The sequence below is a fragment of the Rhinolophus sinicus genome, chromosome 10 (assembly GCF_057876585.1).
Source record: "Rhinolophus sinicus isolate RSI-liver-muscle chromosome 10, RSI-T2T, whole genome shotgun sequence".
NCBI classification, from domain to species: domain Eukaryota; kingdom Metazoa; phylum Chordata; class Mammalia; order Chiroptera; family Rhinolophidae; genus Rhinolophus; species Rhinolophus sinicus.
Genome location: NC_142510.1, coordinates 2,803,071 through 2,830,787, shown reverse-complemented (window position 1 = coordinate 2,830,787; position 27,717 = coordinate 2,803,071). Strand labels below are relative to the sequence as shown.

The 27,717-nt window shown below is 50.1% G+C and overlaps 1 protein-coding gene across 7 annotated transcripts in view; it reads right to left on the bottom strand.

Annotated features, from left to right (window-relative positions):
• Window positions 1-745: 745 nt before the first annotated feature.
• DCUN1D3 (defective in cullin neddylation 1 domain containing 3) overlaps window positions 746-27,717 on the bottom strand; it is a 34,946-nt gene continuing 7,974 nt past the window's right edge. For 3 of the 7 annotated variants that reach the window (XM_074323137.2, XM_074323142.2, XM_074323143.2), the window contains exons 2-3: window positions 7,074-7,609; window positions 746-5,859 (exon numbers count right to left, since the gene is read on the bottom strand). In XM_074323137.2, coding sequence (XP_074179238.2) covers window positions 5,376-5,859; window positions 7,074-7,504 — 915 coding nt within the window. In that variant the 5' untranslated portion in view covers window positions 7,505-7,609 and the 3' untranslated portion in view covers window positions 746-5,375. Of the gene's footprint in view, window positions 5,860-7,073; window positions 7,610-11,890; window positions 12,304-15,414; window positions 15,550-24,985; window positions 25,053-27,717 lie in introns of those variants that run through there. The other 4 variants (XM_074323139.2, XM_074323140.2, XM_074323138.2 and 1 more) reach the window with 4 other exon arrangements.

Sequence of the window (27,717 nt, the reverse complement as noted above, 5' to 3'; positions counted from 1 at the left end):
AGAAGTGGTCTGCTGTAATCGGGCTTCTACAATGTAAGAGCCACATGGCACCACGAAGGCTCATGTTAGTCTGAGCTTCCCATCTTCCCCCAATTTGGCACCGAGGGAAGTTGGGCCCACGAGACAGGCAGTGACCTGTGAAAGGTCATGTGTGACCATGTGGGACCACGCTGCCAACCCCCTCCCCCACTCTCTGGGTTCCCAGCATTACTCACCTGACATCCTTTTGGGGACCTTACACTTCTACAGCTTAGGTGCTTTATAAACACTTTCATTTAAATCCTAACACCGACGGAAATAACGGTCTCTTGATTTCACAGATGAGTCAAAGGAAACTCGGAACTTCACTCCTTTGCCACAGGTCACACCGCTGTGGCCCTTGAGTTTCAGCTCAGCTTTGCCCGTCACTGCCAACCTGACAGACGTAGACGTCTTCCCCTGAGCACAGTGCTTGCTTTCCATTCCTCATGGGAACCCACATCACTTGCTAAGTTCAGACTATTTAGGAAGTGACCCTGTGATGACTCACTTGCTTTTTGCCTACAAGTGCTGGGAACCCCAAGATCACTGAGCTTGATGAGCGGGAGGTCAGCATGTGTCTGGAGTCTGAGGGTCCACAGTATCTGGATTTTCCAGAACATAGGAACTACCATCCATTGTCAGGTTGGAAGAGGCTCCCAGCGGATAAATCCTGCCCCAGAATAAAGCCACTGGTTTTGTTTGTTTGTTCCAGAATTGTCAATAGTCAAGTAAACAAATTTATTAAATCCAACAGCAGGTAACCTTTCAAATAAAAAAACATCAAAAGAAATAATGTAGACAAAGACAAAAACTGTGTGTAACGAGTTAATAAAAATATTCAAGGAGCCATTTGGAGAGTGCAACAGTGCAGAGAATACAAACACAAGTGTTGACCTCAAGAAACACTGGTCACCAACCAAGAGGAATCCACAAAGGTGGAGGGTCACATGCGTGGAGGACTCGTCACCTCAGCGGGTTAAGGCAGAGTGTCTGTGGGACCGACTCATCCAAGCCCCGTTTGCCTATTGCTTCAAATCCCCCCTTTGAAACCAAGCATTCATTAGTGCAACGGGTCAGAGCAATTCATAGCACAGACTCGGGGCTGGGGCCGGGGCCAGGGCCAAAGCGAAGACACTTCTCCCAGAATAACTGTGTTGGGGGGGAAAGGGGGACAGGGAACCCACAGCAGCTGCTGAATGGCTTCCTTTGGCAATATCCCCGATTTGTGCTGAAAGCGGGGAGGGGACGTGGGCCACGGAAGTAGGTAACTGAGAGCAGGCTGAGCTGAGGAGCAGCGGGGATGACGTGATGCCCCAGCACCGGGTCAGAAGCTGAAGCATCTGCGTTTCTGAACCAGAGCTCAAGCATCAGGTTGGTCTTTCAATAAGGGGACACGTTCGGGTCTCACTGATACGCAGACCCAGTCCAGGTTACCCTGAATTTATGCCGCAATTCCCGCTTCCCGTAGGTGTAAACTCCACAGGGAGGCGAGTGGGGAACCCCTCCATGTAATTCAGAAAACACACCTGGAGTAAGAGAAGGGCCAACGTCACGTGTCCTCAAATGAGTCCCAAGTCATATACAGCCATGACTTTTCAGAGTCCTTTCCGCTGATTAAACAACATACTGCTGGAGTTCCCCAAGGAAGACCTCTGTCCATTAGCCAAGATGTTCACGTCCTCGCTCACCACACATGAGAGACGTGAGAAAGGTGGAAACACAGGCAAACCACGCAACCCCAGCAGCTGCTTCCTCCCAGCCTTGCCCTGTCATTGGGTACATGGGGCTACCTCTGGCCTTCACTGCACCCAAGGCCTCACTGTAAACGTGGCAGCCCAAACACAGTCCTAAGGACAGATCTGGTTTGCTTTTTAAACTCTTCAACCCTAGCCCTTCTCCCAGGAACTTCCCACCACTGTTTAAGACACTTTGGCATGGCATCGGATGGGGGGCCATCCGTGAACAGAGCCCCACGCCCTGCAGGCTGCAGTGCTGAGGACTCAATTTTGGCGCCAGCCCCCCGAGAGATCACTGCCGTTTCAAACGCCAACCAATACTGTGTGGCTTAAGCCTTTTAACACTGAAACCATGGCCTTGTACATTTTCAACGGGGTTTCCTTGGGCCTGGGGGCTTGGTTGAAACTTGGATCTTCACCTAGCTCTAGATTTTTACCAGAAATTGGAATGGGGTCCTGCACCCAACCCACAGATGTGGGCACATCTGGCAGGGATGAGGGAGAGCTGCTGGGGCAACCAGCTGAAGCAGTGTCATCACAGGAGGTAGGGCTACGAACGACGCACACAAATTTAGCAATTTGGCAGGGATGGGGGAAGAGCCGTTCAATGAACACGTCATTTCATACAGCTTTCCACTAAGTTGCTGAAGAAACCCCAGAGACGCTCACAAAGCCCTTTGCCAAAACCTAGCCATTTTCCAGCACATATTAATCCAGTTTGTCGTAGTGCCCCTCAGATAATTTGCCTCTTTTCAAAATGGCGGCCACATCTGGCCTCTCTCCACATCACCCCGGTGTTACACTGCTGGAGTGAAGGGGGCCCTGGCCGAGCTGAGGGGCCTGCACTTGGCCCCTTCCCCACAATGCCTGCACACTCATTAAGGTGAAGAGAACAGCGACCTATTTTCCAGAAGGGTAACGGCAAACCCTACACACCACCCCGGGTCCCTCTGCAGAAAACTGCTTTGGCGGGCAGAATTTGCATCAGGGACCCAAAACCTGGAAGGAGCTTGTAAGTCCCTCCCTGACTGCTCCCTCTTCTGGCTTCTCATGTGCTCTGCTGTAACAACAATATCACGAAAAACAGAACCCAGACTCATTTTTGAAATGGCTCTTCTGTGGGGGCTGGGGAAGCTGGTAGTTCGTTAAAAGACAAAATCTACCCAGTACAGTCTGCCTAATGCATGGCTGGAGGCCTCCTTGGCGGTGGGGGTGGATCGGGTGCCTCCAGCTCGCAGGGTCCACGGGCCTCCCCTGGTGCTCTTTTCTGTCGTACACCCTTGTGATCTGGGATGAAAAGAGCCTTACCCGGCTAGGAGCCACCGGCCTTCTCCCTGACTCAGCCTCTACCCAACTCAGAAACGGGAACAATGGGGGGTGGGGGGTTGCCGACTGGCTGGATGAGAAGGTGGTCTCTTTAAGAACTCAGTTTGGGTACCCCGAGTACAGCTGAGCCCCCAGAACCAGCTGGGGTCTCTAGAAAACGCTCTTTATACAAGGATCTTGTGTCTTAGGCTGGAACAAAGACAGACATCTGGCCTGACACCCTGTTCAGCTTTCCAGAAGGAGAGCTAACCTACTGTGGCTGACTTCAAAGCCCCCCATCCACCCCTAGAAGGGGCGTCTCCCAGGTTTTACGGTTACAAAAAGCAAACTCCAATTACGTTCTCTATGTCGATGTCAATTCTGGAAAAACACTGACTGCAGAAACTCCTTCATCATCTTTGTAAAGATGGGAGCCCGAATCTATAAGAAACTCAAAAGAAGCAATTCCTGCCCAGGCTAAGAAACATATCCGGGAGGGAGGTGGGGGTGGTTAGGGGGCGACAGTCCCTATGTTTCATAGACAAACTCTCATTGCCTCCAAAGTATAAATATTTTATAAGGTTTTATTCAAAAGATTCCCTTTTCAATCTGTTCAAAAGTGCTGGAAGCCGAACTGTCCAAGTCCCTGCCACCCACCCCTCCAGCACGGTTTTCTGAGGACGTCTTTTTTTAAATGGTAAAACGAGGACCCTCTACTAAGACCAGGTCAGACCAGAGTCAGCTCACGTGTGGCAGTTTGGCCGAAGCTGGACTTACGGGGCCAGCACGCAGAGTCGCCTGGGCCTCCCTCTTGTGAGAAGACTGTGAAAATTCAACTTCTCTTTAGTGAAAATGGTCCAAATTCAGATTCAAAAGCCTCCGTTAGAAACGCTCCCTGGCACTCTTCTTATACTTTATATAGTGAAGGCAGCTGCCTCCTTTATGGCCAGTTTTAGCAGGCAAAGAAACAAAGGAATATAGATACATATATGTGTATATATATATTTTATATAGGTAAAATATATACATATCTTATATATGTATATATACATATTTGGGGGAGGGGAAGGAGAAGAGGGTCATGTAAACCTAAACAGTTATCACATTACCCCAAATGAGCCTAACACAAACGACGAGATAATAAATAACTCCTAGGGGCTCAGTGATAACATGGGTGCAGCAAGAAGGGAAAAAGGGCACACGTTTAACTATTAAATACACGTCTGTATTTTGTTTGGCAGAGTTCAGGCCAGCCCCAGGCTTCTGCACTTGCCAGACAAGTAAGCTGATGACACTCAAAAAAAAATGTTTAAAATAAGAAAAAAATTCAAGCAGAGCTCCACACCACAGTTTTCCTTCAAGTCAGCTGGCCGGCAGGCACAGTTTTCCGACCACCAGGAACAGAAACTTTGGCTCCGAGGCAAATGAAAAACAAAAAGAAAAAAAAACAAAACGTATTTCCACTTACAACATGAAAATACAGAAAATTCATCAAAGAAAGGAAACTATCAAAGTCTACTTCTTCCAGCAAAACTGAGGTAGCACTGCTTTCTCTGTGTTCGATGTTTTAAGTGGTTGTTAGCACAAGGTTCTAAAAAACCGCTCACTTGACTGACAGGTGCAGCATGGTGACGGATCAACTCGGCACGAAATGCAATGGGTCAGAGAAGGAATGAGCAAGAAGTGAGGAAAACAAGGGGTTCAGAAAATGAGCTTCAGAGGGGGGTGTCACCAGACCACCGCTCTTGGCTGGCCTCGGCTCTCCAAGAGCTTTAAATCGTCTGGGAATTAATGCGATGTGGTTAACAGTTAACACTGCTAGTCAACTCTGTGTAAATCTTTAAAAATAATTATCACAACCTAAATTCAACCATGTAAACAGCACTACACACAGTACAGACCTGCCCTGAAAAACAATATGCAAAACTGAGACCTGGCACTGTTTCCTCTTGTAGGTTAATTCAGCCTAACGTCCGATGCCCTCCTCCCTGTTCTATGCCCTCCCCCGCAAAAAAAAAAAATCTCATTTGTGCAAGAAAAGGCAGGCTTATTCTATCTGAAGGCTTTAAAAAAAAAAAAAGAAATGCACAACATGTAACCAGGTTCAAATATTTGGGGGGCACCCTCCCCCCAAAAAAGAAATAACCAAAATAACCAAAAAGTGAAGAAAGTGCCTAAAACATGATACAGCATTTTAGAGCCCTTTCAGATACAAGGCAGAGAAAGGTGTAAAGTAGAAAATATCCGGATCTTCAGTAATTTCCAGAAAGGTCCATTCCCTCGGTGGCTCCGGGCGGCGGGCAGGTCCCAGTGCTAGGTCTGCTCCTCGGGACACAAGCCCTCGGGCCCTGAGCTGAGCGCGCGCCTCCCACCCGCCTCCCTTTTCCTCCGCTCCGTCTCCCACTCCACAAAGGTGTCGAAGAGACTGGGCCAGGCCTCATCTTCGCTGTAGTTGCTGAGGTCGGGGCCGATGACCTGAGTGAAGTTCAGGAACATGTTCCATGTGTCCCGGGAGATGCCTTTGACCCCCGAGGGGTTCTCCGTCAGGAAGTTGAGCCACTGGTCCAACACGGGAGGGTTGTTCTGGGTGAAGACGAGTTTCCACAGGGCGATGGCTATTTCCCGGTGCAGCGACCGCTGCCCTTCTTCTGAGTCCAGGCCAAACTGAAATGTAAACCGGTAGAGATCCTTGAATTTGTCCTCTTGTCTGGCTTCTGTCAAGAGGCTCGGGAACCGCGCACAGATCCCGTCGATGCTGTCCGCACTTATTGCTTTGCAGCCATCAAAAAACTCCTTCCTGCAACAGGACGGAGGGGCACAGTCAGTCCCTGCACATGAGAGCCTTACTGAGAGGCGACAAGCCGCGTGGCATGGACTGATCCCAACCCCTCCCCGGGGTCCCTGTCTTCACCCGTCACAGGGGAGGCTACCCCCCCTCACTTCACAGGGGTTCGCTGAGGACTGAACAAGTGAATACATGTCAGCTGCTTCTGACAGCGTCTGGCAGGCACATGGGAGGCAGCTGCAAAAGGTTGACTCATTCATTTATTCAGCTTCCCAAAGCTAAGCGAGCCTCCCGCACGGGCCGCTTCCCCGTCGGCAACAGCAACTGAGCTGCAGACCCCCTCCCAGACGGATGGACGGGGGGACTCTTCCTGCTTCCTTTTGATTCTCTGTGGGGGGTCTGTTTGGGGAGTATTTTTGGTGACTGCCAAGGCAGACTTTTGGAGCCAAAGATTCTGGATGGACCTGGGTAACTGCCACCAGAGATCAAAGTTCTATTATTAAACAACAAAAACTGTATGTATTCCTGCCATCTGTCAGCCTGCAGGAAGTCTCACACTGAATGCACGGAGGTCGCGGGGTCTGCTGAAGACACAGGCACCTGAGGGCTGCGGGGTAACCTGCCCAGGGGCCAGAAACGGTCAATTCTTACTTGTCACCTGGCGCTCTGCAAGCCACACCCTGGGATGACCCTGCCATGTCCTCCCCCACAAACGACCGCTGCAGGCACCCATGACCATGACACTGTGCACAATGCCTGCCTGATAACTGGGGCAGCTGTCCTTGTCGCCACATAGGCTGGCTGAGGGCAAAGTATGCGGAGCCAGAAGGGGCAACTGGCCTCCTGCAGTGGCAGAGGGGCAGCGCACAGGCACTCGTGGCGCCTGGCACACGACACGCGTACAGTAAATACCAAGTGAGGGAGGAAGGGAGAGAACTGACAGGGGCAGGACCGAGAGAGAAGGGAAAGGTCGGAAGCAGCAGCGGCTGGGCAGCAGCTTGGCAGCGGGGCTCCACGTGGATTGTCCCCCATTTCACTTCAGGTAACAATGGCCGGCTGGCGCCCTGCTATGCAGCTTTAGAGAGACAAGCTTTAGAGAAACTGGTCAGAAGAAGAAAAGACTTACCCACGCGCTGTGACGCCGACCCAGTTCTGGGCGGGCCAGCACCAGTGCCCCGCCACGCTCTCTCCTCCTCCGCTCACCTGGGAAGGGATGTGTGACTCACCTGGTGAATTTGCACATGGTAGCAGCCTGGAACTTCCAAGCCAAGAGCAGCACTCGAAACTCCGTGGGGTCGACACACAGGTCATTGCAAAAGCGCTCCATGCCTTCCTCCAAGATTGCATCCTCCCGCTCGTCCTTGTAGCGCCGGAACAGCTCTTCCAGCCTCTGCAAGGACGCCTCCTCGGCACTGGCCTTCGGCTCCCGCCCCGCGTCGCCCGAGGACGTGGGCAGCTGGCAGGCATCGGCGCTGGCCTCTGCCTTCTTGGTCCCATTGACGAGGATGTCCCCACCGGGTTTGCCACAGGCTGGCAGCTGTTCCTCACGGTGGCCTGCACCTCGCCTGCTGTGTGACTTGCTGCTGGGGTCACGGTCTCCATTCTTGCTGCCCAGAGTTGATGAGGGATTCTTGCATTTGGTGACACACTGGCCCATGGTGCTGGTGGCCTGGCCTCTAGAGTGGCCCCCTCTGGATCGGAAGCCCTCGCTGCCACTGACCCTTGAACCTCAACATGCCATCAGCCAGAGGAGCCAGCCAACCTGGAAGGAAATCACAGAGCAGTCACCACTGCACAGGGAGATAGATGGGCAGGGAAACTCCCCTCCAGGGACCCAATGCGCACGGGGCAGCGCCAGAACCAGGAGCGACACCCCGAGCTTCTCACCACCTCCCTCGTCAGCCAACTCTATAGGCTCACTTAGAAACGCAGCGGCGAGAGCACATATGGAGAACCAATCCGGAAAATTCCTCGAATTCCTAAGGTAACATAGGTTACAAAGAGGCTGGTTCCCGTGCAGAATGCATCGAGGAAGATTGCAGTTTGGGCAGAAATATTCCAGAGGAAAGCTGTCTTGCCAACTTGCCATCACATAAGAAAGTTATTTGGACGTGAGTTAAGCCAGAAGGTGCAAATAAAAGGTTCCTCCTCCACAATCTAAAGTCAAAATTCTCAGACTTTTTTTTTTTTTTTTTTTAAGTAGGACGAGTAGGGAGAGGCAGTGGCCACATCCGAGACACCCCGCTTCACACGGGTCTAAGGACGAGGAGGAGTTTCGGACTACACAGGAGTCGCAGCCGGAGCACAGCACTTGTCTCAGAGCTCCTCAGACTCCCTCCTGGGACTCTCCCACGCGGTACATGAAAGCCCTTTCTGCACCCTTCCCCTGCCCACCCATGGGAGCCACCCGCCAAGCACAGTCCCTGCCAAGGTCCCCGGGCCCAGAGCTGCTTTTTCTCCCCACCTCAGGTCTTCTGCAAGGCGGAATGCAGAATGTCAGCCCCGGTCACCTAAAGTGACTTTCCTACAGGCCTGCGGCTCAGTCCTCCACGAGGCTGTCTCCCGAGGGGCTGGCTGACCAAGCACAATCTCTAAAGGGTAGGATACTTGCTACATGGAGAAGAAAAGTCTGCACGAATACATAACAAACTCATCGTGGTGGCTTACTTACTCCTCGTGTAATTAGAAAGTGCTTTTAAAAGAACGGCTAGAAATTCCTGGGCCCCGGGTCAGGTGATTTCTCTGCAGATGCTGTCTACTCGGAACGCTTATTCTTGCTTTCCACCAGGAGATCCATCTACAATTTAGTACAGATGGTCCCTGACTCAGTTTCCCGGCTTCGCAAAGGTACAAAAGTGATATGCATAGTAAAATGAGGTACACTTTGTTACAAAGTAAGCTTTGTGCTAAACGATTTTGTAGGCTGACGTAAGTGTTCTGAGCATATTTAAGGTAAGCGAGGCTAAGCTATGATGTTCAGTAGGTTAGGTGTATTAAATGCATTTTGGGACTTAAGATATTTTCAACTTACGATGGGTTTATTGGGACGTAACCCATCATCAGCCGAAGAGCGTCTGTACTTGTACAATTCTGCCACCTGCTATAGTAACTGCAGCCACTGAAAGCACGATATTAACGGAGCCAGAAGTTCGAGGGAAAAGGGACCAAATCAACGGTAGTCAGTCCCTTGCCTCCCAGCTCTGGGGAGCTTTCAGGGACCTTCAGATCCAAGTGCAAAGCTCTTAGGAGACTGGCAGTGGGGCAGAGGGTGCTTATTCTGCAGGCTGGAGCTTTCAACTTTACCTAAAGGACGGTCACTGTCTGCAAATCATGCCTGGATAAGCTTGGGGTTATCTTCCACAGGGATTCCAAGGGTAAGTTCTGAGTGTACTGGTTTAAGTGGAGACGAGAATCAGCCCTGTCGTCACTGGCGACTCCTCGTACCAGGGTGTGTCCCAGGCCCCACCCTCAACGAGAATAAATGACACAGACATGTCTATACATGCCCTCAAAAGACTTGCAGTTTCACTTCGGCTTCAAAACCACACGGAAACCCTTATAAGGGCTTTTGCTGTGGAAAATGACAGACCCACGTAAGTACTTCTAAGCCTTTTTATGCTTGAAGAAGCGTAGAGCTACAAAGCCATAAGCACAGCCTATTAAAAATTTAAAAGGTAAAGGGTTAATTCTTGGAAGGCCAGCATACAAGGAAGCAACTGTTGGAGCTGAATTATCTCAGCAAGCAGGACTACAGCATGTGGAGGGTCTGGTTTCCAGATTTGTGTTTCTAAAGACTAGCGTGCTGGAAGAAACAAAAGGCCCAAACTTACACAAACCCACATGCTCACAGACTGGCAGCTCTAGTCCCCAGGCACGCTGACTCACCACGGTTTGCTGCTCAGCTCCTGCTGCTGAGGGAGGCCTGGGTACCTGGCAGGAGGAGAGGATTTCCTGGCCTCCATCTGACCCACCTACCCCAGGCCACTCACCCCGCCCCTACCCGACAGATGCTTCATTGTACCAGCTTCCTCCAAATCCTGGCGCAGAGACCTTCAGGTAGGGGCAGAACAGATGGGCCTCCCCAAGAGGCCCTAATCCCATTTACCCAACCGGTCCGCCACGTCAGAGCAGCTTCTGATGGCCTGACACAGCAGACCCAGCTGAGACCTGAAGGCTTTTCAAATGCCCAGCAGAGGAGGAAGAGGAGGGGAAAGTCAAGTGAGACAGACAGACGATCAATCAATAAGGTCACATCCCCTTCTTACGTTCTGGTCCCTTTGCTCTGAAATCCTCCCACTGCAGCCGAGTGTGGAGGCGAGCAGTGGGCTCAAGGCAGAAGAAAACAACTTCGGGTCTGATGGTGAGGACAGCCCCGTGATTATTCAGTGGACGCCCTTCCTCTGTGTCTGCCTTGTTCTTTGGAAGCTAGTTCTGTGCCCAGAGCTTTCCCCAGGCTCAATGGCGTTGCCCAGCCGCGTGGCCACACTTCAAGGGTTTTTAACATGGAAGTCTCCGCGCACGCACTAGCTGATGGCTACTAGCTAGTAACAGCCGTTACCAATTACTGAACACTTGCTACCGTGCCAGGCACCTCATGGACACTGAAACTCGTCTCCTCACCACAGCCCCATTTAAAGACAGGAAAACTGAGGCACAAAGTAAACGACCCAAGATCACACAGACAGAACCTGGTCCCGTGTCTGGCTTCAGACACCACACCCTTCACCATGAGGCTAGACTGCTGAGCCCACCTCCATCAGCGCACCTAGGGAAAGGCCACCAACAGATGGGGCCCGAGCTCAGCCGTGTGACTCACCACAGCCACCCCAGAGCAGTGAGTCGCTCCATCAGCAACCGGAAAGAGAACAATACCTGGTCTGTGCCCAGTGCTCAAGGCGTCCCACCCAATGCCCTCTGCCAGGTGAGCCCTGCCACGGTGACGCAGGCAGGCAAGATGCCCCCGGACTCGGCCTCCCCAGGGGTGGGGACCAGGACCAGGATGAGTCCAGGGGCCACGCGGCTGTGATGTGTCTATGTACCGACATGGCTCAAAGCTCCAGCTCTGAAACCAAAGCCCAGCTCTGCCACTGGTCGGTTGGCCCTGATCGAAACCTGAATTTCCTCAACCTGCAAAATGGTATCTGCCGCACTGTTGTGAGGATCCAGCCAGGAAACGCAGATAAAGGGTACGTGGCACACACTGCCCCCACCCTCGCAGAAAACATTTGATATGACAGGTACTAACAGTCAAGTCGTACCTGGTGAGCCTGACAGAAGCCCCAGCTTGTCCCATCTGAACAACGGGCTCCAGGCTCCCGCGTCCAGGCAGGACACCTACCCCGCCTCGACTCAATCACCTGGTTTGTTCAGAAACACTGACCCTGCTCAGCTGCAGCTGTGCCCAGAAATACCTGGGGGTCAGCTTCTCCAGAGGGTAAGCCTTCCTGTGATGGGTCCTGAGTAAAAGCAAGCCGGGTCTCTGCTGTGCCCTGGGGACATTCTGGACCGTGGGTCTTGGGTCTGTCCCTAACCTGAGGCCAGCTTCCAGCCAGTTCCCGACTCCTTTCCCTTTCCACTAGGTCCCAGCGCTTGTAAAACACAGGATTCCCAGCTACTCCGTCACACTCGTGTCGTGGACTGCCTTCCTGGTCGGTCCCCCTGCGGTGTCTCTGAAGAAGACCACCGCACCTGGGGCGCCCAGAGCCAAGTGTCGTCAGTCACAGCATTGCGACTAATGAAACCCGCTCTGTGTTGGTCGGTACGTGACCCCGGACTCCATGAACCAGCCCTGGGAGGGAAGTTGGCGCCCATTTCACAGAAAGAGGAGTGCAGGCACACCGAGGTCAAGGGCCCCTGGGAAGGGAGAACCCGAGTGGAATGATGAAGAGGATGGGTGCTGGGGGCAGACAAACCTGGACCCGAATCCTGGTGACGGCACCAGCTGCGTGGCTGTCAAGTGGAAATTTAAAAGGGGACAGCTGGACCTCAAGGACTGGTGGGCGGAGTAAACGAGACGACCCATGTGACACGCTCTGTCCAATACCTGCTCCGAGAAAGTGTTCCACAAGTGTCGGCCTTTATCCGTTGTTAGTATCACAAAGTCAGTGACAGACTCGAGCCTCCCTTCGCTGGGAACAGGGGCCTTTCCAGCAGCCAGTCCAGCTCTGCCGGGGCTGGGCAGGTGTGCAGGCCTCCCCGACGCCCACAGCAGCTCCCCTGTTCTCCCAGTAAGTGACTCTGCTCCTCAGCTAAGTGGCACAAATGAGCTGAATGAAGCCAGGGCCAAGAGGGGCTGGGGAGAAAGAAAGGCAGGAAGAAGGAAGAAAAACTAAAATACAAAAACAAGGAAACCTACTTGTAGACACAGCTGCAGCCTGGGGGTTCACCTGGGCGACGGAGCCAGCAACTGCTCAGCTGGACCCAGACCAGCCTCCAGCGTTTCTGCTCGCTCAGCTCCCACTGCTCTGCCTCCCGCCTGCACATCAGCCTCCAGCCACCTCCCCCCCGCCGCCCCCCTGGGCCGGCCCTGCTGCTGCTCCTGGGATGGGCCTGGCCGCTGGCCTGCCCCAGGCCTGGAGCTGGCACGGCCAGGCCAAGGGCAGTCCCAGAGGCTGCAGTCCCTGTGGGTGCCCTGGCCCCAAGGGACCGGGAGCTGCTCTCTCTCGGGAGTTCTGTGCAGTGACAGCCTGGGCGTCCCTGTCGCCCAAGACGTGCATCGTCTACTGCTAAGACAGAATCTACTGCTAAGACAGAATCGCCTCTTAGGAAACCGACAACCACGAAGGGCTAAACCCCCCGAGGCCGTGGTGAGGCTGTGGTGCAAATGGAGACAGGAAACGGAGAGGAAGGTGGAAGGGCTGGCGGGGCGCTCCCAGGAGGAACGCAGGCTGCACGCTTACCCTCCCCACGCACCTTGCAACCACTGGCGCTGTCAGTACGCGAGGGAAAGCGGGGCTTCTTCACTGCTCAGCAGTGGAAGCAGGAAAGAATCCCAGGCTGTCAGACCCAAGGGCACCCCTGGGAAGGTCCGCAGAGCAGGGGGGCTCGTTCTGGTCCTGAAGTGACCGGAGCAGGAAATGGACAGGAAGGAGGCAAAGCGCTGGTGTGGTTGGTCCATGTTGAGGTGATTTTAAAACATGTTAAAAACAGCATCTTTTAAATTGCATATACATATTGAGGGGATTGACATGAACTGTCGCATTTAAGCTACTACAACCCCATAAGGAAGAGAATGTAATCTTCGTTTTACAGAGGGGAAAACTGCACCGAGTTTAAGAGACTTGGCTGAGGTCATACAGCCAGTCTACACAGGAAAGGGGATTCGAACCCAGGCATCTGACTCTACACACACCTTGTCCCTCACTGGCTCACCACCCTTCTCTGCCATGATGCGTGCCAGGGCACACCCTTCCCCTCAGGAGAGTATGACAGCTCAGGAGAAAAGGCACAGTACCCACACCTACGTGTTCTCCAGAGGTGCAGAGTCCACAGGAAGAGTCACCTCCCAGGAGCTGTTGGTTCCGGTCTCAGTTCTCCCTAAGCAACAAGTGCCCTGAACAAGTCACCTAAGCTTTCTGAGTTTCCAGGATCCCAACACTGTAATGAGGGGTCTGCACTAAGACTGTGGGGCCACCTCCACTCTTCGGCACCCAAAGAGGTTAAAGTTCCACACATACTAGCCTCCTGCGGACCGGCACTCTGCCTCCTGAGGGAACGGCTCTCACACCCCTTGCCCGACAGAGCCTGAGAGCCAAGGGAAAATGAGGCCAAAGGAGAGTGAAAGCAGGGCCATGCCGGTCTGAACGGGCGAACCACTGCACTGCTGCTGCAGCCGTTCCTCTCCTGACTCACCTTAGTCTGATTTCTGCAGGGTCAGCAGTGAGCCCTGACGTGGAAAACAGAGCAGAGCCGGCTGGCTCGTGGCTGTAGCTGGCTGGGTCGGGAAGCCCACTCGCAGGGAAGCTGTGGTGGGCTGCTAACGGGGAGCCTGTCACCCAAGGAACAGCCTTGGGAATGAGGACTAAAACCCAGAAGGCAAAGGCTGGCACCAAGGCCCTTGAGATCTACTGGAGGCTTCCTTGAGGGAAGGGGCTGACCCAGGCTACCCCTTTCATTCTGTCCCATCTAGAGTCTATGCAGAAGACACCCCTGACAAATGCCGGTGTTTACACATTAGCAACAGGAACCCCGTCTTTCCAGCTTTCATCTAAACAGCTGGGAGAGCTAGTTGGGTGCATATTTTTATTTCTTACTATATATGCCAGACACCCAAAGGCCACAGAACATGAGCCCACAAATTCCTCAGACAGCTTTTCTCCAGCTGCCAGGGGCCGAAGTGGCTGCAGTGACAGAAGCCACCTCTCAGGGGAGTCTCGAAGCAAGGCCACGAGTGGCCCTTGATCCCACCTGGCAGTGGCAGAGGCCGAACCACCAGAGAAAACGATGGGAAATGGGTGGTGTCTGTTTGTAAATTACTTCCTAGAAAGTAAACTTGCAAAAGGAGCGAGGGGGAAGGACTGAGTAAGTACTTTAAATGCTGAGCTTGCTGTCACTTGGAACTTGGGACTTACAAGGTCACCTTTGGAGATTAGGTCTTACCCGGAGCTACTTGGGAGGGAAAGCCCTTCCCTCTGCCAAAGCAAACGAGCGCAGTCTGCTGCTATTTCCATGCTTTTAAAAGACTTTTTGTCCTAACGTGCACCGCAGCAGCAAGCTAAGACAGCAGTTGCAGTTAGGGTCGGGTAGGAACATATGACTTTCTACATCAACCAATCTCAAAAGTGCAAAAGAAAAAAGAAGAGGGGTAAAGGCAGGGAGGAAGGGAAGAGAAAAAATTTTTTTAAAGAAAAGAAACCAGCTGGTTCTAATTCTGTAAAATAATCTCAGGTCCTAAAACCAGCCCGCTATCACAAAGTAATTTTTCTTTTCTTTCTAACGCATTCTTACTGTTCCTTACCTGGCATACTTCAAATAGACAAATAAGAATACATACCCAGCTGAGGCCCGGGGCCTGTAGCCAGTGTGGGCTGGTGACAGATAACAAATACTACTTGCCAAATACAACCAAGACAACACACCGTGTACTATACAATTTCCAAATACCAAATCACGAAGCAGTTTTGGTCTCTGGGCTCCAGAACTGAGCTGCACATTTAAATCCCACACGACTCAAAATAACCAAAAAAAAAAAAGGGCCGTTATCACTTTACCGACCCTCACGTGGAGTATATACCCTGCTGTCACTATAGACCTGGACAGGTCCGACTACCCACTTCCGTGCAGAGGGCGTCACAGGGGGCACCAGATTTCTAGGCTGGCCAGTCTCTGCTTCTGCACCAGCTTTGCAGTGACTTTCACCGTTGAAAACCAGAGGGCTGCCTCAGGTTTGCGCTCCGTGGCACCATAATAAAAACGGCATGCCACTCTCCGCGTCTGGTTCGGTGCTTGGAGCTCGTCCCCTCCCTTAGCAGACAGCCTCCTGCGGCCCCACGGAAGGTATCCCACGGACCAGGCGCTAATTCACTGCTTCTAGTGAGCAGGTGGGTACGGGCCACCCTGGAGCTTTACCTGATTGTAGATGGTTCGTCCTCAAACACCCAATTACCACATCAACTGTTCACTTTACAGTCACCTTCTCAGGAATTCTGTTGTCAGCAACTGACTGAAAATTAGTTAACTGGAGATGAGACTTGGTTTTTGCATCTAAGTAAAAGAAAGGCAAGAAAGGAAATTGTGAGATGAGTCAAAAGACGAGGAAGGAACCCGAGGTAGAGATGACAAACGCCTGCATCCCCGTATCTTAAAGGGGGCACCTGAGTAACCACTAACGCCTGGATGTGGTTCCCAGAGCCACAGTTCTCCAAGCCACCCTCAGGCTCACCACGCTGTCACTGACCAATCTCTTAAATGTTTGCTAATTCTGTAAAAAAAAAAAAAAAATCCAGATCCATTAAGGCCACACTTCTCAGTTGCTTCCTAGAGGCCCATGATGGAAGCTGACTGCTAATGCATAGTAGACAGGAAGAGGAAGGGGACAGAAAAAAGACCTGTACGAGCAAAGACTATCTGTTTTCAACCACATCGGTCAGCTAGCCAGAGGAGGGAGGCCGCTAAGGCTTTCTCTCCTGCTGTCAAAGTCAAGAGCATTCCACAGTTACTCTGTCAAGTTCAGAAAACACAGAGAAGCACACAGAAAAGAAAGCCCCATATATCCTCCCCACTGTAATGAATATTTGGGAGTCTGTCCCTGTAGTCTTTTCTGGGGGAACACAGGGACGGCACACAGACGTACAAGCATGCACAGATTGTGTACATGGAACTTGTAAACACAACTGGGGTCATATTGTATATCCCATTTTGCAACCTTTTTCACTGACACTTTTTCCTATAAATTGTCTCGTCTCACACAACGCTTTTAAAAGGGCAGCAGTTCCACAGTAAAACTGGTACTGCTACTGAAGCACCAGCCGTTGCGTGTAACCTACAGACTATTTATAGCCTACTACTGAATCTGTCAAAACTTTGGGGCTGCACTGCAAAGGGGGTGCAAAAAGGTTGAGAGAGTCTGTGAAAACATATTTAATAGTCAGGAAAGTCTTCCGTCGAGTGGGGGTACCAAAATCTGTCCATCTACTCTCACTGTTGGACATGTAGCTTACTTCCAATAGATCACTGTTATCAACAACACTGGCATAATAAACAGGGCATGCAGCTAAAATGGAAACATTTGTAATTATTTCCTGAGAATAAATTCCTACAAGCGGAACCAACGGATCAAAGGGTATGCAAAAAAACTACATATATAATCCAATCTGAATCCCCAAAAAGTAGTGTCACCTCATATAACGACAGTACCTTGGTGCGATGTATTTCTCCCAACATTATCTTGTAATACCTGCCAACTAATTCCATTTCTTAAAAAAATAAAAAAGTAAAAAGTCCTTATCAAAAGCACATTAAGATATTTAAGGAAAAATAGCAAACTGCCAAAGGAGGATGGAAAACAGATAAGGAGACCACGTGCTTCACTGTGAGTCACATCAAAAAGGCTGACAAATCCAATGACTGGCTGCAAGGATTTGGAAACCGCGTTGGTAAGTGATGGGGCTGGGGGTGGTGGGGCAGAGGGAGATAAACCATAAGGACATCTTTCAATTACATCTGAATGTCCCCCAATTTATTCTTTCAAAAGAAAATGACCCTTCCCCCACCCCACAATCTAATGAAGTTCAGCACCGGGCGGGGGAAAGGGTCCGGCCCACGGACCAGCCAGACGCTGAGGGAATCACGTTCCCGCGAGCATGAGACTTGTTCAGAAGAGAACCAACCGTGGGGCCTGGGAGATGAGTAACAGGCTGGCCTGGCTTATCCCACGGCCCGCAGACTGAGCACTCGGGCCGTCTAGCTTCAGACTGGACCCAGGCCTGTTCCCTAACTGCATGTAGCAGACCAGGCTCTCCATCGAGTGACACCCCAACTTTCCCTAGAAGATCCCTGTCCCTCACTCTTGGCCAAGTGGTAGGGTGGGGCTCAGGACAGACCATGTGACAGGCCCACCAAAGCTTCACATGCCCCTGGCTTCAGTGACTGAGCGGGTCAGGGATACGCAGGTGAGCAGAGCAGCAGAGTGAATCTAAGCATTCAACGCATAGGAGATTGGAGCTGCTACTGTCACCTCCTCAGAAAGCCACCCGGGAAACTAACAAAGCCTAGCACAAACTAACAAAGCCTAGCAAAGGGTTTGTCCCTGTGAGGATCGAATGGTCCCTTCTTATCAGATGGGTCTCAACTCAAATGCCCGTAGGACCCAAGAATAAAATAACCATCAAGTGCCAAAGAGAAAATGAGTTTTGAAGGCATTACTGCCAACAGTACCAGGTCAGGCCAAAGCCTAGACTTCACAGCTATGTGAGGCAATAAATCCCCCTTTGCATAAGCCAGATGTCACGACAGAAAGAGTCCCTACGTGTCACTCATGTCTCTTACTCACAGAGCAAAGAGAAGAGAGCTACTACCTGGACGTTCTGACTCATGATCTGGGACCAAACTACGAGACCACAGTTTCACCCCAATACGTCAGGGAAACCCTTAGCAGAGGACCAGGACCCGCGCCCCCAAGCTTGTGCAAACGGTAAAATTCCACTACAACTGGACAGACCATTAGGGTGCTATTTGAAACATGAGATGACGAATGAGCTAAAACAATCTTCCCAACTGCAGTTTTTACAACCTTCAGCCACCTCCAAGCAGATCTATCACAGAGCGCTTGCAGCTGCCTCAGCCTACGGAGCACGCGTTTTCTGTCACCGGCACGTTCCCAGGGAGAAACCTCCTCCCAGCACTCAGACGCCACGTGAAAGGCTGTCAAGCCAGAGCTCCTGGAAGTCTCTGCACGCAGTAACAGCATGATCAATCTTCCAGCTGAAACAGGTATTTGATCTAAACCACATCCTGTGAAACTGGAAGACCAGATCTGACCATAACTTGGCCCCGTCTTGGTTTCAGTCACTACTACTGAAACAATTTCTCTTTGGTTTCAAGGATGGAAGAGCCTGTTTAGAAAGGATCGAGGTATTGACGCCAGTGACAGGAAATGCTCCCATCGGTGTATCTTTAGTGGAAATACACTCCTGGGCTGAAACTTGAGGCCCCGCCCTTTGGGCTGCATTGTTGTTTTCTGACAGTTACCTATTTCACAAATGTGCGCTCGCACGGCCAAAGGGTGCATTCACATGTGTACAGGTAAGCAGGTAATTAGATCAAAATAGAGCTCCACACCCCACGGCTGGCATCACGGCATTACAGGCTTGGCAGTAAGACACCTGACGATTCCGCCCAGTCCCTGCCCACTTCTAACCCATACTGACCTAGAAAATCGCCACCACCTAATGGCCACTGCAATGCTATTAAAACTCTACCCAAGCGACTAGGCCCCATTTCCAGAAAAACCACCACGAGAAAAATCCTAAAATAAAGCCGCAGTACCATAAGCTCTCTTGGTTATCAGGACCTTTGAAAACATGAAGATCGCTTTGGACCCCAAAATAAACTGTACACACACACACACACACACACACACACACACACCCCCCCTACAGTCAAATTTTATATCCCATGGCTGAGGGTCCACGACCTTACATGCAACTTTTCCCAACCTGCCCTGCAAGCCCATTGGTTCCGCCCACCCGAAAACCAGGTGCGGCTGCCCCCGCGCGGTTCTGTGCCTCGGACACGCCATCACTGGGTCTGTCAGGCCCAGCTCTACCTGCTCCTCCCACATCCCTAACGCCTTCGCCTCCGTTTTCTCACCTGAAAACTGGGAACATCAAAGGGTCACTGTGAAGAGTAAAGGGCCCCTTCGTATCAGATGGGCCAGTTCAAAGGCTGAGATGCCTTCCCTGCCCAACCCATCTCAAGCGCCATCTCACTCTGATCCAGCACGGCGTTTTATTTCTCCGCAGCACGTAACACTCTCCAAAATCCTTATTTGTGACCTATTTATTTACTGTCTGCTCCGCTTACCAGAAGGTAGGTGTCACAGGAGCAGGGATTCTGTCTGTCTTATCCAGCACCGTGTCCCGTGCTGCTCAGCTAAGCAGGTTGGATGCATAATAATCACCGATACTGACGAGCACGTCTGTGGTCCACGCACTTTAAACGGAGTAGCTCGTGACTGGATGAAAAAATGAGCCCCATCTACTTAGCCGTGTTCCTAGTACAGCTGACCCTTAAACAACACAGGTTTGAGCTGCAGGTGCACTGATAGGTGGATTTTTCCCCCCAACAAATGTGTACTGTACTGTAAATGTATTTTTTCCTTAGGATTTTCTTAACAACATACCAGTTCTAACTGCGTGATGATGTTATCAAATACTCAACAGGAAAGGGAGCTGAGCCCTGAGGCTGCAGCACTTAATTTCACCTCTCACGAGCTGGTTCCGAAGGTCCACTTTCTCCTGGACCCCTCCTCCCAGCACCACACTACTTCAGAGAGAAGAGGAAGTCGGGGTTGTCTCGTTCCCATTAGTCCCTATTTCATCAGTTCTCAGAAGATACCAACACAGCTCCCCAGCCATTCCAGCCAACAGTGTCCAGCTCCATCTCTGCTCCACAAGCTCATTTTCACCTCAAACACGGCAAAAGCCAAACACACTCTGAAGCTGAAATAACAGGGAGCTGTTCATCCCGCCAGGCCTCTTTTTGACCTGCACCTCAGTCCCTTGGACAAAATCCGCATGGACAATGGCCATCACTTCCCGCCTCTCCTTTTAGCAAGGGACAGTCCAGAGGGTTTAGGGAAGCCACAGCCGCCACGGCCACGCCGTGTGACACTCCAGGAAGCTCCACGGGTTTGCCAATCGGGTGAAAACCCTGCTGGTACTGGTCTGAACTGCACCTTCTCTACCTCAGTGAACAAAAGCTTCCCGTTTAAGGTGTTTGGAGAGGCCAGAGCAAAAGCCAGCAGCTTTTCTGAAGAACGCATATGGAACCCAAAGGAGCCACAGGCGCTTTTACCCCTCGAGACGTCTCCTTATTCCACTCACGTTGACTAAAATTCGCTTCATGACCGAGTGGCTTTTAACTCTGAGGGCTGACGCAGGTACCTGTCAAAGAGGGTAAGAGAGGTGGGCCGCCCAGGTCCTGCATCTCTCTAGAACCACCGGAGACAATGGACTATATGTTTCACAGGACGGCAAGAAGAGACCAAGAACCGAAGCCCTAAGCAGGCCTGTGAAGGCCGAGGTGCTTGCCAGGAAAGCACAGGGCAGACCCCACTTCTGCTGGCTGGCAGGCCACACATGCAGCTTAACCGTGTGCAGCAGCCGGGGCGTGCTCTCCCCGCCCTTGGGCCCCAGGATATTTGGGGGAGCAACACAGTGACTTTTCTAGGAGAGTGTTGTATAAAAATAGGGCTTCCAATTTTAGGTCTCAAACTGAAAAGAAAAATAGCCAGAATTAGACGTTTGTTTTAACACAATATGGTTGAAAATGACAAGTTGAAGCGCTGGTAGCTGGGGACAGGGATCACGCCGCCACATGACTTCGCAGTGAGTCACAGAAGTAGTACAGGGTTGTTGAACCATGGACGTCCACTGTGAGGAGTGAAGAGGTCCACCCGCGCCAGAGCACGGAAAACCAGAGTTTTTCCCCCTGACTTTGTGTCAGCACTGGCAGGACTGACACGAATGAATCCCAACAGCAACTGACAAGGCAGAAACGCGAATAAACCTTTTTTGAGGCAAGTCAAAGAGGAAATATTTGACACCCTGCATATGACTCATTTTTCAGAAGTTAAATCAGTATAACAGGGAAAAAACAAACACCCCTCTGAACTATTAATAAATCACTAACTGAAACACGTCTGGATTTCTAACACCCATTCTTGATCAACACACCTTCCATCAAAACCACAGCCAAACGCAGGCATTTAACAGCAAGCGGCCACCCTTTTGGTTATGAGACCCGCTCTGCTGGAACCAAATGAGAACAACAAAAATTAATCTTCAGGCCTCGATGGATACCGCCATGATGATAAGATAATAAAGACCTCCCCAAAGGGTTTCTGGGTACCGTAAATTATGTAACAAATGCACTTCTGCCAGGCAGCCAGGATTAACTCCTATCCATCCAGGGTGCTACGCTGTATCACCAACGGGCCGATGAAAACGGAAGTGCCTCCATCCGCGACTCGGGAAAGGCACCGCGCTCTCACTGCACAGGAGTCTGCCGCCTGCAACTACTTGTTGCAAGAGAAGCCAACCTCACGATCTTAATAACCACTTGGACACTTGTTTCTTCCAGGCCCAAAATGTCTTTTAAAAACCAGAGAGGGAAAATGTCATTAGTAAGTTCTCCCGACTGAATGTTTTACAAATTGTCTATTATGACACTTTATTATCGTAGACAACTTATTGCTTCAATTCTGCACTGGAATGCACAATACATGATTTACTCCTAGAAATCATAAACATGCATGGCTCCCCGGCAAACCTCAAAAGTGACAAGTAATAGAAGAGAAAGCACGTTATTGGCAGGGACGGCATCTTAGGTGACAAGTTCCAAGAAGGCTGGGAGAGTGTGTGGTACCATGAAGGCCCGACTGGCATCTAACAACACCTTCTAAAAAATCAAATGGAAAAGGAGCACCTACTGCGTACCTAGTTCACTGCGCAAGTCACCTACAAGCGCGGTACTAGCCGCTCTCACGTGATAACATCCACAGAGACTTCCGAGAGGTTTACTATGTACCAGCTTTGGTTCTACAAACATTTCTACACATGTCAACCAATCGAACAATCCAACAATCCCGTGAGGCAGATGCTACCATCACCATTTTGTAGATGAGAAAATCAAGGCCCACTTGCCTAAGGGCACACAGCTAGCCAGTGGCAGAGTGAAAACTCAAATCTATATTTTACTTTTTACTCAAGATTAAGGATAGTGCTTTTCAAGCCCACTTTTTAAAAAACGTCGAAGTTTAAACTGCCCCTTTTAAAAGAGTGTACTCCAATAGAGTGGGGCTTTTTTGTTTGGTATGAGTCCTTCCGTCACTGCTAATGGGGAGGCTGCACTAGATCAGTGAAGTGGCTTTCAAACTTCAACTGCACCCTTCAGTGACAAACACATTTCACATCCTGACCCAAATGCACATATATAAATACATGTACAACTCAAGTTTCCTGCAGTTATATCTACCCTCGCTTCTACGATGTATTCTAATTTACGCTGATTCTTTTTTAAAATTTGGTTCTTAATTGTTGGTTATAACCTACTAATCAGACATGACCCATAGTAAGAAAATCTCAAGCTCAAACGTAAGGTTCCCTGCGATATCTTCACTGTGCCAGGCAGAGGGATGGGTGTTTTGCTGTTATTATGACAGTCAGTCCCCACAGCTACTCGAAAGAGGTTGGTCCCACTCACGTCCCTATTGTACAGATGAGGAAATCGGCTCAGAAATAAAGCCCTTTCCCCAAGCCCCCCACTGTGGTGCAGGCAGAAACGCTCACCAAACGCTCCATCTGCTGCCAGTTTCCCAGCCTCTTTCTAGTTAGGTGGGGAAAGGTGCCTGTTTCGGGCACTCATTTCCAAGCCCAGGCAGAAGTGGCACGTGTCATCCCAGCCATCTCTTCCCCTGCCTCAGTCACCAAGACAGGACCTGAAAGTGGTACCTCCATCATCCTGGGCCTCTGAGTGACTTACGGAGGAGAGCATTGTTCAGCCTACTGACCCATGTGCAATGGGCAAGCACTCGATTTTTCTCAGGTTCGGGCAAACTCTGTACAGTCTAAACCCTCAGCAGTTCTCCTGTTCAGGCCCTTTCATCTCTACTGCAGTCCTCGCCCAGTTTCTGTACTGTTCCCTCCAACATCTCTGCCACTGGTATGACCTTTCTTAAAACACACGCACACCTACGTGACTATGCCATTATTTCATAGTTTCCCCTTCACCTACAACATCAAATCCAAAGTCAATAGGGCATACAAGGCCCTTCTGAATTTGGCCTCGACGACTGTCATTCTCCCCTGTCATTCACGTTCCATGGGCATCCTGGAACACCTGGCGTCCCCGAGACGTCACGGCCTCTCGTGCCGCTGCAGTTTCCCACATGCTGTTACGCCTCTGTCTCCAGTGCTGGTCTTTCAAGCCCAGGTCAGAGCTTCCCTCCCACGGACCTGTCCTGACGCTGTCCAGCCTCTGCGCCCCTCCCCGCCTGCACGGCCGCACTGATACTTCGTAGCACTGATACTTCGTAGCACTGATTCCGCATCTCCTAAGTGTCGTCATGTCTGCCAGTGTTAGGTATAAACGGTTTTCCTACCACACCCGAAAGGCCCTCAAGAAGAGACACACAACGGGCTCTCACATTAATAGGGGAGAATCTTGGCAATAGATACACCCACTGCCTTTTTCCTGAAACACCACGTACACATCCAATCCTAGGGTCCTTGAGAAAAATTCCAACACACACTTCACCTTGAATTCACTGTGAGCGCATCGCACGCGGAGGCCAGATTTCTGCAGCTTATAGGACTAGTTTTGAGTTTCGGAAGTCCCCTATAACTGATCCACGTTCCACCTGGGGAAGCTGGTTCCTTGCTCACAGATGTCTAACTGGAGAACCACAATAGTCTGCTGCTTAGAAAATATCTTGAATCTGCTTCGAAACCCTGAGTACTATTAAAAGTGTGCTTTGAAAAGTTTTGTGCTGTTAAGCTGCTAGTGTAATCAAAAGCTCTTCTGCTTAAGCGGGCTGAGTCAGAAGTCCTAAACGCTGGAGACCCTCAGAAGTTGGTGGTGAGTGCGTCAATTTAAGGACAGCATGCAAATAATAAAGCTAGAAATCAGAAAGAGGAGCTTAAGCCAAACTGCCTAGAGGGAAGGAAACATTGTTCCCTTCCAAATGGGGAAAAGGCAACTGGACAGATTTTTACCTGTTGCGTAACTTTTTATTCTCTCTTTCTGCCGGGCCAAGCAATGGCTGTGAGCTAGAACTTAGAAGGAAATGCTCTGATAAATTAAGCAATTCCGGTTCTTTGCCTGGGGAGGTTTCACGGCAAGAGTTAAAGAAAGTCTTCGATTACACATTTCTTTTTTTTTTTTTTTCTATCACTTGAAGTTACAATGAAAATTCAAGTTTCGGACATCCTGACAGGGCTTTATTTGAGAAGTGAAAAGACTGCATGAGTTAAAAGGTTAGTTCAGCATGAGAAGACCAGAGTAAGTGGTGCTAGAAACATGTGAGACGGGCCTGGAAAGGCTCTGAACTCCACTGTGTTCGTACATCTCTCCCTCTGACTCTAAATTACATTTTACCTTTTTAAATGTGTGGTCCTGAATGCTTCTACTTCGAAAGAGATTATACTACCGTGGAGATAATTATTTGTATGACTGGAAAAGAACGGTCTTTCACGTGGTTCTCATCTTTAAAAGCCCAACTACTCAGCTGCCCACAAGAGATCTTAACCAAGACTCATTGATCCAAAGGCAATTTCCCAAGATGAGAAAGAAATAAACAACCTCGCTCTAGCTTTGCAAATCCCAGTCTATAGACCCAGGGCAAATGTCACAACTCGTGGCCATCCCCTTCCAGAGTCTCTCCAGACTCACCAGCAATTACCTAGAAATAACAACTAACCTGGGCACAAATGAGCTGTTTCAGGAAGCTGACGTCTACCGTGCGTAAGGAGGTCTTGTGGGTCTGCCTGAAGAATGAATGTCATGAAACAGACGTTAGTGAGAAGACAGATTTTTTAAAACCTGCAAAAAATAGCCGTGGGTCGACTTTTATCCCTTTCCCAATGTGCCAATTGACACAGGTCACTTCTCTCAGGAGACAAAGTAGCATGAATGACAAAACTAAAATTCACAGAGTCTGAGGGCCTATGGTTTGGAACACTAGATCCCACCTCAGTTGGGAAAATTCTGAGAGTTTCTCATTATGAAATCATGTAGAAACTTTGTGTTAAATAACTGAAGGAGGAGAGAAACCTTGGGCTACACCTTGGTCACCATTTTGCTCTGTTTTGAGCTAATCTTAAGCAGGTAATGCATGGTACAGAAAGCTAACAGACTCAGAACCAACTTGATAGCAACTTTTTCAAACTACACTTTGAAAACATTAAATAATTTATTACCAGATGCATGGCCCTTTATGCTGAGGTAATTACAGAACAAAATCACTTGCAGAACACAGGCCAACAACCAAACGTAGATAATGAAAGATGACAGTGTTAAGATACACAGAAAATGTCAAGGGAATACAGGTAATTAAGGCTTAAAACAAAATTTTCAAGAAACCATAGATTACATCTGAAAGCAGCTTTCATAGCTCCTATTACAAAATCGAGATTTCAGTTTTATTCTGGGGTTTTACTTTAAAAGAAAGCACCTCCCACAATAGTTTGTTTCATTTTGACCACTGCTCCTTTTACTTCTCAAGATTACACACACACACACAATGTTGAGTTATGAACAGCGTGACAGACAGAAAGCAAAATGAAATGTTAAACAAAGCCCGCCCCAATGTTTAACTTCATTTTGGGGCACATGTCACCGTGTACCTTTAAAGCCATTACCCGCAAAAAGTAACATCCAGATCACCAAATGGGGCGGAGTTTCAGCTTTCGGGAACCTCCACTGCGTGCCTGGGCGTGTTTCGCCTCCCCAGCGGAACAAGTCAGAACCCTAACTCCAACCATGGGGAGTTCCCACACCAAAGAGTGAAAGGAAAATCAAGGTCAATCCGGGTTGCGAGGAGACTGCTGACGGTGAAAGAGGAAGCGATATTATTCATTTTTCATTATTGAAAACTAGTAAATCCCCACTACTAAGGTCTATGGTATTTTAAATTCTACGCAGTCTACTCATGGGTATTTTCGCCATGAATGCACAAATAGAAATTGGTCAATTTGCTTCCACTGGGCAAGTCTTGAAATCCACTCCACCTGGGACCTGCTCCACTCTGCCCAGCCCACAGAAGACGTGGCGCTGCATCAGAATTACTGAATCTTAGAACTTATAAACTTCATTCCTGCACAGCCTTTATGATCTCACAAATCCATTCGCCACCCCAACTACTGTTCCGCTACTGTGCTCCTTAAAGGCTGAAATAAAATCATACTCACTTTAACACCATCCTAAGCAACCCCATCCACGAAGCCCTAGGTCTGATACGCTAGTTACGTTTTCATTAAAACACAGAACCAGTAAACGAAAGGTACTCACCCAAGCACCACCCCAAAGCATCTCATGTACCACCGATGGTACAAAAAACGCACTCACGTGTTCTTGGCAGCAGCACAAACACGGAGCATGGAACCAAAGGCACTCTGAGGAACAGGGGTTAGTCCCAAATCCTTAAGACAGTTTGGCAAACAGACTCCAAGAGGGGCTGTAACTTGCCCAGGGCCACAGTCAGTGGTGGTGGAGTCGGGACTGGAACCTAGACTTTAGCCCAGAGATGGTTAGAGACCCGGCCTCGGGGGAGTTCACCCAGTGAACCTCTAGCCGCTGGTAAGGCCTTCGCCAGTGGGTCTGGGCTTTTCCCTTTCTCTGAGAAGCGACACACAACATGGTACCTCCCAGCCGGCTCTCAGACTGTCTGGACCAGCTGAAATAAATCTGTTGTTTCCTTCCCCAAGTCTCGTGCGGTTTTGCCCAACTCACTGAACTGCAAGGCATGCTGCCAAAGATAAAAACACCTCCTGAACCAGTTTCCCATTTTCCTATCCAACAACAAGCATCCTAGCCACCGAGCAGCCCCCTTCTCCCCACCGCTAGGTCATGCATGTTCTACAGGGTTTCAGGGGAAGATTTTCCATCTCTGGGTTTTAGGCCGGCTCTGGAAACAGGCTGGAAGTTTCCATTACAGAGTCACTCCTATATTTTCCAGATACACAGAGCAGGTTCTATTTTCAAGTGACAGAAAACCTGTGTCTACTGTGTGCCTAACAATGTTTCACACTGTCCCCTACGTCCCTCCATAAGAGGAGGGAAAATGACGTTCCCGGCCCCTGGGGAGTTGACAATCCAGGTATGCATGCAGCTAATAGCTAATGTTATTAAACGTTCACTTCTATGCCGGGCCCTGTGCCAACCACATCCTTCAAATACACTGTCTTAGGGACTCCTCACAACTCTCCACTGTGATTACCCTCACTTTATACTTGAAGAAAATAAGGCTCAGAGATGTTAAGTGGCTCGTCCAAAGTCAAGTGGCAAGTAGGTGGTCAAGTTCAGACTCAAACGCAGACAGACCCTGCACCAGCGCACTGTGTACTCCTGACTCTTGTCAACGGCACACTGAAAGAGAACGTGAACTCTGTAGATCTGAGTTCTTCCTAAGCGAGCCCATTTCTGGCATCACGG